This window comes from Candoia aspera, chromosome 3 (assembly GCF_035149785.1).
Source record: "Candoia aspera isolate rCanAsp1 chromosome 3, rCanAsp1.hap2, whole genome shotgun sequence".
In the NCBI taxonomy this organism is placed as follows: domain Eukaryota; kingdom Metazoa; phylum Chordata; class Lepidosauria; order Squamata; family Boidae; genus Candoia; species Candoia aspera.
In genome coordinates, this window is record NC_086155.1 from 136,623,730 (window position 1) to 136,633,364 (window position 9,635).

Below are 9,635 nucleotides of genomic sequence, written 5' to 3' on the forward strand. Positions count from 1 at the left end.
CCTTCTGTGTCAGTTTCAAAGATGAGAGAAAATAATGGTATCTGATTTTGTCCATGAGAAACCGAATCTAAAATCCACAGCAGAACAATATCTTTAGAAAAACCAGCTGAAGGCACAAAAGTATGTGCAAGTTTTAGATTTCTCGAGAACTTTGTCAAGTAAGGTGTTCTAAATCATAAAGTCTACCATTTAAAGTTACTCTTCTGATAGCAACTATAGGAAAACTTGAGAGAAAAAATAAATTCAAATTTTTACATTATGTTTAATTTGAAATTTGCAGGTATTCACTATCTCAAAAGAGCTTGTGCCCAGAGTTCTGTCAAGGATTGTTGAAGCAGTTGCCGAAGAACTCAGCAGACTAATGCAGTGTGTTTCATCTTTCAGCAGAAATGGTGCTCTACAGGTAGTAAAGTAACATTATGGGATGTTATTGTTAAAGAATGTGTATTTTTGCTACAGGCCTTGGGTGCTTCCAGGCAGACCATTCTTTTTGATGGAATTTTCATAAAATCCCATGGTGGTAACTGGTTGAATGCACAATAAATCTGAGAAAAAATATCCTTGAGTTAAGATCTGCATCAGCTGGCTAAGAGAAGCAGGCTAATTGTGCAGGAACAAACTCTTTTAGTTCCACATTGTCCTACAAACACTTAATAGGATAGCAGTCTAATGCTTCATTGGTCAATGACCTAAATAAAGTGTTTGTCTGTCTAATGCAGTCTAAGAATAGCTACTTTAGCATTTTTTAGTCTATATGAATTTTCTGAAGTTGTTCCATAAACATACAAATAACGGTACCATATATTTTGTTGTAATTCTTCCTTGGAAATTTATTTTATTTATTTATTCATTTAACTTGTCCCCATCTCCTCCCATCGGTGGACTCTATTCTATTACAGTCTATTTATAAATCTATTAACAGGCATCTGCAATCAAAAGACAGGCTTTCCTTAATCCAAGGAAAGCCTCTTATAGTAGTATATTCTATCTATGATTCAAAGACCTAAGAGAACTCTTTTCCAAAGAGAGCATCCTTTGAAATAGAATAGTTTAACTTCTGGATTTGAATTTGCTTTGAAAACCCATTGCACCACAGTAAGATGGAATGGGTATCTATAAGCATCAGTAGATGCCCCTGGATCAGCACCTTAAAATCACTCACCTGAAAAGTAGGAAATGTTAGGTCTGCCCCCCCCCCATCTTACCTGGCCTAATAGTCTCTGGGCATTTTAGTCTTAACACATTTGGAAGGCATAGAGCTAGGGAAGGCTATTGTAAGGGGAAAAACATGCGTTCTGCTTCTGTTTAGGATTCATTCATGCGTAATCATACATAGTTCCTCCTCCCCTCCCCACAAACACAAAAAAAGTGCATATTGAGATTTTACTCTCTTGAACTTGAACTTCCTTCCTCTTTGGTAAATGATATATTTATCAGAAGCCATATCCTTTCTGTGTAAAAAATATTAAATAGAAGTTATATTCAGAAGTTATATTTTTATATAGGGCATAAGGGCATAAGAAAGTATAATCTAAATATGGAACTTTTATATAATATTCAGACTGAATTTAATTGCTTTCTGAAAGTCCAAATCTACAATTGTCCATACAGTTGTTTAATGAGTTAAGAGTAGAGCAACAAAAAACATTTTGAGAAGTTAAGGCCTCTTACTTGTGCTTGCTGCTGTAAAACTATCCCTAAAATTTGCTTATGCAGATCCTACACATTGTAAAATCAGATGCTGAAGCTGTAACACTGGAATATTTTTGTCCTCCAGGCTCGACTTGAAATTTGTGCCCTGAGAGATTCCGTGTCTGTATTTCTCACCCCTGAAAGCAAGTAAGTAGGGGGAAAAAAGTGAACACTTTCTTTTTAAAAAATCATAAAATGGCACAAAACAAAAAAGAGCTTTCATGGAATGCCTTGATATAAACATGGGCTGCTTGAGCTTCCCAACACCAAGTTTGGGGCCTCTGGAACTCCCTCTGACCAGATACAAAAAATTAGTAGAAAGGCTTCCTGCTGTTTTTGAGGAAGGAAACACACAAATGCACTCACACAGAGAGATGGTAAGCCCTCATGCAGCCTTACTATAACTGATAAAACATAAAAAACTCCCATATCACCCCCAAAAATGGAAGGAAAAAAAAATTAAAATCTTGATGTTACTGACTTTGCTTCATTACCCTGATCCATTGCTTTCATGGCCACCCCCAAAACATTAAGCTAAGCCCTTGTAATCAAATGAATATTTTACCTGTTCGTAATTCTGCTTAAGATCACATATGTATTCATACATTTTCTTATTTCCTTTCTGCTTTAATTTTTGTCTTTGATCTTAAAAAAACTCTGTAATTTTCTTGGTATTCATCATACAGTTTCAAAGCGGTGGGGGGGGGGAGCCATGAGTTTGACCTGTGACCAGATTGCATCCCTACCCTAAAATGTGAGTGGGTATATTTTGCAACCATTCAATTTCAAGCCCTAAGATCAGCCTTCCCAGGCTGTGGGTTATTGGAACTAGTCAACATGTTGTAACAGTCAAAATGTATCCCTGATTTCACTGTTTGAGTCTTGAATCTAAGCAACTTGCAACAATATAAATATATTACTGCTTTTTCAAGTATTTTGCTTGTTTTTAACTAGTTCATGAGGTCTTTTCTTTATTTTCCCCAAATAGTTTTTCCCAAATAATTCCTGTTAGCTTCTCTTTGTTAGCTTTTCATACAAGAGTCACCAGCCACCTACTTTCATCCAGTTTCTCCTAGCATGAGGTAGATTTTCCAAGGCAGATTCAAGCAAGTCTCCAGCTCTCAGCACATTTTTCATTATGGGTTGTTTTTTTTGCCTGGAAATAACTCAAACCCAACACCTTGAGTATAATAATAACAATAGTAGTAGTAGCAGTAGTAGTAATATTTTTTATCCCACCGTATATATTCATATTCAGCTCAAGGCAGGGAACATACCTAGTATTCCTTTTCCTCCTCCTATTTTCCCCACAAGAGCAACCCTGCAAGGTGAATTGGGCTGAGAGAGAGTGATGGTCCCAAAGTCACCCAGCCGGCTTTTGTGCCTAAGCCAGGCCCAAAACTCACAGTCTCCTGGTTTCTAGGCCAGCACCTTCACCACTGGACCAAACTGGCTCTCCTTAATAGCATTGTGAGCACTGAGCAACAATGCACAATTCATTCTCTTTCTGCTCTCAAGCGTGTGTTTTCCTGATTATTGTGAAGCCCTTATGGAATAGGAAAATCTGACGACCAAAGAAGCCGTATCTATCTATTTCTAGTGGGGAAAAAAATAGCATTTGTTATAATTGGGTATTCCCTGAGAGGTTTTTATTTTTTTTTTTTTACTTATTCCTTCAGTGAAAATACATTAGTGTTACAGGTCCATCTGCATTTTTCAGGAAAAATGCATGAGCAGGATCTTAGCATTTTAGACAGTTATGGATCTGCCTGGGTAAATGGAGTTACAAAAAGGAACATTCCTCCTATTCTAAGCAATTCCTGTTATATTGCAACAGTCCTTAAATTATGGGCTAAGGGTTATCGTTTGATCAGTGTGCATAGAGGCTTCCTAGGTGAGTTGGAAGGATATTACAGATACTTAGCACAGAGTAAGCATATTTGGTATTAACTCTAAATGGAAGCAGTCTGTTTTCTGTCAGCAGTGAAGAGAAAGCTGTTTTGACCAGCATGTCACATGAAAACAACACTTCTGTAACGTCACATCCATTTCATATAAAAAAGACTTTCTTTTTTATTACAGGATAAGGTTTAGAAATATTCATATAACAAAGGTAGTTTTAAAAGGCAAGATAAGAAGTCATAGTCAAAATGAAACTGAAAACAGATTGGTGAAAGCTTTAAATTCTGTGGAAAAAAATGAATAGGTATTGCATGCACATAGGTGCAAATGTGTGTGTGTGTGTCTGTGTGCTTATGCACATGGATCCTGAATGCTATCCAGAAATCACTCCTGTAAGTAGCTTTCAATTTGTGTTACTTTGAGTGATAAATATTAATTTTGTAAGAATTTGGACATTACAGTCTAGATTCAAATGCAAGCATACACAACACACACACGTAAATACATATAGAGGCTGGAAATGAAAACTTTGGTCACCTTGTGTAAGGGGAGTATGTGTTTAATTTACAGCTCAAGCTTTAAGCAAGCTCTGGAAGCCTTGCCTCAGCTGTCAAGTGGTGGAGATAAAAAGTAAGTTGGTATCCTTAATAATTTAGAAGGTGTATTTTGCAAATAATACAGTGGTTGAAGCATTCATTCCATGAGGATAAACCTATTTTTGATCCAAGACATGGCAAATAGATGGTGGTGGTGTTTCCAACACACCATTTTTCCATGTACACATTATATATAGTCTTTAATGTGATTTATCTTTGTAACAACTCTGCAAAGATTACAAATAGCTGACTTTCTGAAACACCAACAAGAAATTCAAGAGTAAGAAAAAAATTATTCTTGGATTACCAATATCCAAAACAGAACACCTTATCTAATTCATTACAGTGACCCTCAAATATTTCCTTATTTGTTCATTGCTTCTAAGCTAAACAAAAAAGTTCAGCACTCCTTACAAAGCAACATTTCCAATAATGAATTCAAAGGATTTAGACCGGTTGCCAGTAAGAAATTAGGCTTAAAACCGAGTTATGAAATATTGACTATATGTGGATGCTGCATTTGTACTCATTCTTGGAGGATGGTGTTGAGGGAGTAGATACTCACACGCTTACGTCCCTTAGTCACTGGATTTAGTGAAAATTATACAGCTGTGGAATCTACTGCAGCTGTTAAATATGGTTGGGTTTTTTTTCAAAAAGGAAATCAATGGCTGCCTAAAATATAATTTAACATTTTAATATAAAATTCAATTGTTTTCCTTTTTTTTTTTACTTCCTCCAGTTTTGTTTTCTTTGCCACTTAACACTTTAAAAAATTACATGTACTAGCTAAAGATTCATATTTTTTGTCAGACGCACTATAAGACAATACGGTTATGATTATCAGAATATTTCCTGAATGTTGGAGTTAACCAGTGAAATAAACAATAAAAGGGAAAGAAGACGCCAAACTAAAAACCAGACAAAAGGGTTCAGTTTCTGATTGTGCCACATAGTTTGTACATAATCAACGTTACCTGAGACTCTGGATTTAGGTCATCTTTAGGCCTATCTGAATTTCCTCAAATTATTCCTGCTCTTCAAAAAATTTTAACCTCTAAGCCTGCAACCTTATGTATGCTTAAAATGAGTAAATTCTACAACATTCAACATGTCTCAGTTCTGAGGAAACAGTTCCACTTAAAAGCTAAGAGGGGAGCAATTATCTCTCCCATATTTCAAACTACATGAAATTATTCTTAGGAATATCAGTATCTCTGATTATTATGAAATACCTACAAAGAATATTTAAATACATAGGATTGTGTTGTTGTTGCAATTTTATTTTGAACACATGAAAGGCTGTTGAAGTTGTGAATCTTACTCTATCCCACCAGGAATCAATCTGTATGAATACACATGTATTCCTCAGGAAACCAAATAGGAAAGGATACGGTTATGCATCTATAAATAATGCATCTGCAATATAGTCTTATTGATAACAATTTCTCACATCTTGAAAGACAAACTAAATATTTTGGAAGAAGTGTTTGTAGATTACTCTGAATTACTGAGGTTGTATATAACATGATAGAGGACAGGTTTGGTAGAAAACAGGTTGAATTTGGAAACAAAATTCAGAAAATAGAGACAGTGTGGGGTATTATTAACAGTAACAGATCCATATTACAGATAGTACAAACTCAGCATAGCATTTCATGTATTTGATAAAATACTCTGTAGTTCCCAGGAACAGTGGGTATGATAAATTTGCATATGATTGTTTTTGTTGTACAGATGAACTCAGCTTTATCTCTGAAAAGTTGTTAGTGCAAGATACATCCATTTCCTTTCCTACCATCCCCATTCCTGCCCCAGATTGGTTCTTCATTGTTCTTGTAATGCTCCTATACTCTTCAAGTCAGTCAAAATCTTAAAATAATTTCCTTTTTTTACAGATTGCTGGAAGAACTACTAAATGTATTCAAGAGCAGCATGCAGTTGCAGCTCACCTGCTTTCAAGCTGCTTCTTCCACAGTGGTGAAGACATAATTCTGAAACTGAATTATTTTCATGGAAAGGAAACAGTAAATGCCATCAGTCTGTACCATTCGTTTCTATGACCTCACTTTCTTGAATCAAAATTCAAACTAAAATTACTAATAGATCCATTGCGGCCAGGAATATCAAACAAAGCCATTTTGTTTTGATGAGAATTTGTCCTCCAATATTTTAAACAACAATTTAATCACAGTATGCTTAATAGCTTGGCAAGCTGGTTGTATTTATTATCCTAATAAATATTGACAAGTGTTATCACCCTCCAGTTTCCTCAAATTTCTGAGCATATACAGAAATGTAGTAAAATTCTCCATACCAATAGAGATTTTTAGTTTATTAAATGATAACGCGTGTACTAGTATTATTATCTTATCTTCACCCGTAGACTTGTTTATCCATTATTTGCCTGCTGATCTCTATGGAATGAATTCTTTCAGCCAGACATGTGTAATGGTTTGTGGGAAAGACTTTGAGAGGCTAGGCTAAGGGGACAGTCAGGTAAGACAAAGCATAGCCTGCAACTGGATAGTGGGCAGGGCAAGAGGTTCAGAAGACCCTCTCTAGTTTCTCAGGCTCTAAAGGAGACAAGGGAGAGGGTTGTACTTTCAGACTTGCAAATCAATGTAGCTTTACAATAAATTAGAATTAGCTCATCTGGTTGTATTCCTATCTGGTTTACCCCACAAGGCCAACAACATGTTGCATTTCAACAGAACACTTAACAGTGAATTGATTGATTATGTGACATCAAGTCGCTGTTGACTCTTAGTGACCATATAGATAGATCTCCAGGTTGATCCAATGGTGCACCCATCATTGCTGAGATTGAGACCATCTACCTTGCTGCTGGTTGTCCTCTTCTTCTCTTCCATCTTTCCCAGCACTTGCAGACTTCTCCAGAGAGCTGGGTCTTCACATAATATGTCCAAAATATCATAATTTGAGCCTTAAGTGAGAACTCTGGATTGATTTGTTCTATGATTGTTTTCTTGGCTGTCCAAGATATTCTCAGGAGTTGTCTCCAGCACCAACATTCAAAAGTGTCAACCTTCTTTCTATCCTGCTTCAAGTCCAATTTTTGCTTCCATAGTAGTATCAAAGGGAAAACCACTGACTGAACAATTCATCAGTGAATTACCACATTGAGATTATGCACAGGCTGCTTGTCATGCGCTGCCTACCTCTGAATAACATTCAGACGCTGGTTTGCAAAGCAGGTTCTGGTTTATTTCAGGTTAGGTACAACGTTGGTAGAAAAAAGCTGAGAGTGACAGGAGCGCGCCGGTGCGGGGTTTAAATACCCCGCGCCGGTCAGCGCCCCCTCGCTCACGGTCACGTCACCCCCCTTTGTCCCATGCGTTGCCCTGCCATTGGTTGAGGGTTTCCAGGATCGCCCATCCTCAGGTTTCCATTCTTCTGCTGATTGCTTTCAGCTGGGCGATCCCCGTTGTATTGTCGCTGATGGCTTGGGTGGCTCCGTGATTAGTTTAGCTATTTTCTGTTAGCCGTTAGTCGTTGTGGGTTGATGGCTACTTAACTTGTGCCCCTTCACTTATTTCCTTGTCATTGTCATGAGTGCCATTGCGCTGATGACTTTAGCTCAACGGCACTCATGACATACTGCCCCCTTTCCGAATAGTGTTCTCCCTCGGGTTTCTGGGTTTTCCCCGTGGAGCTGTCAAAGCGCCACATTTTTTTTTTTTTTTTTTTTCAAAGTTCCCGCCGGAGTAGTTGTCGCCCCTCCCTTTGCTCCTCCCTCTACCACGTGCCTTCCCAGGGTGTGTCCATGGTGCGCATGCTCGGGTTCTGACCTGGCGTGCGCATGCTCCAACCACACCCTGTTTGTTTGGCTCAGTTCGGCGAGGCGAGAGGCGTGGCTGGTCGGGTGCTGCTCAGCTCCAGGTAGGGCCCTTCTTTTCTTATTTAGAGTGCGTTGCCTTTGTTGTGTCTCCTGGGCGTTGCCCCCAGGTTGCCCTGTTGACTTGCTTGCCACTCCCCCGCGGCCGGGGGGGCGGGGGGAGGGTGCTGGCGATCGTTTGTCACTACCCCGTGGGCCCGGGGCGGGGGGAGTGAGTCCCGGGGGGGGGAAGGTCCACCCAAGTCGCGGGCTTGGGGGGGGGCCCTTTCCCTTGGGGCACGGGAGGCGGGGGGGGGCCTGCGGGGGGGGGGTTGGATTTGCTGACCTTGGTTGCGGTTTGTCGGGGTATGCCCGGTGAAATGCTCTGGTCAGGTCAGGCGCGTTAACGTTGTGCGCCGCCACCCATTCCGGGTGGGGGAAGTGTTTCCACCTGACCAGATAGTGTAGAGTTCCTCGTTGCTTGCGGGAGTCGAGGATGTCCCTGATCTCGAAGTGGTGTTGCCCGTCGATCATTAGCGGTGCGGGCTGTGGCGTGCTTGGGTGCCATCGGGAGGTGGTTGCCGGTTTTAGGAGGCTGGTATGGAACACCGGGTGGAGTCTCCGGAGGTTGTGTGGCAGGTCCAGGCGTATTGCTACCGGGTTCACTATTTGCGTGACTCGGAACGGCCCGATGTACTTAGGCCCCAGTTTTTTCGAGGGTTGGGTTGACTTTAGGAACTTGGTGGAGAGATAGGCCATATCTCCCGCCTGGAACGGCGGTTGTTGGCGCCGGTGCTTGTCGGCCTGCTCTTTGTAAGCAGCCTGTGCCTCCTTTAGCGCCGCCGTGATTACTGGCCATGCTTCCGCGATCTTCCGTCCCCAGTCGCTGGCGTCCACCTGGGGTTCCGGGGGTTGAGGTAGCTCCGGTATGGGGACAAAGTCGCGCCCCGAGACTACTTCGAACGGGGTTTTCCCCGTGCTCGTGTGGACGGCGTTGTTGTATGCGACTTCGGCGAACGGGAGCAGTTCAGCCCAGTCGTCTTGGTGGTAGTTCGTATATGATCGTATAAATTGCTCTAAGGTGGCATTAAGAACCTCAGTGGCTCCGTCCGTCTGCGGATGCCAAGCCGTAGATAGGGCCTGTTGGGTCCCCGTCAGCTTCAGGAAGGCCCGCCAGAATTTGGAGGTGAACTGTGTGCCCCTGTCGGTCACCACACGTGCGGGACATCCGTGTAGCCTGTACACGTGGATGAGGAAGAGTTTGGCTAGTTGTTGTGAGGATGGGACCGACGTGCAGGGGATGAAGTGGGCCTGCTTTGAGAAGTAGTCCTTCACCACCCAAATGGCCGTTTTCTTCTGGCTGGGTGGGAGGTCCACTATAAAATCCATAGAGATTTCCTCCCATGGGCGGGAGGGTTCTGCCACTCGTTGCAATAGCCCCGCGGGTTTGCCTGGTGCCCGTTTGGCCCTAGCGCACGTTGGGCAGGACGCCACGTAGGTTTTTACGTCTCGCCTGAGCACGGGCCACCAGAATTGGCGCCGTGTTAGGTGTAGGGTCTTGAGGAACCCAAAGTGTCCCGCTTGCTTGGCGTCGTGTGACCTATGCA

The 9,635-nt window shown here is 41.3% G+C and overlaps 1 protein-coding gene across 1 annotated transcript in view; it reads left to right on the forward strand.

The window, feature by feature from the left end:
- Positions 1-6,449, forward strand: part of EXOC2 (exocyst complex component 2) — a 102,964-nt gene extending 96,515 nt beyond the window's left edge. Inside the window, exons 25-28 of the mRNA XM_063298824.1 lie at positions 281-403; positions 1,778-1,839; positions 4,165-4,224; positions 6,089-6,449. Of these exons, the coding sequence (XP_063154894.1) occupies positions 281-403; positions 1,778-1,839; positions 4,165-4,224; positions 6,089-6,182 (339 nt within the window). The 3' untranslated portion in view covers positions 6,183-6,449. The remainder of the gene's footprint in view (positions 1-280; positions 404-1,777; positions 1,840-4,164; positions 4,225-6,088) is intronic.
- Positions 6,450-9,635: the final 3,186 nt, after the last annotated feature.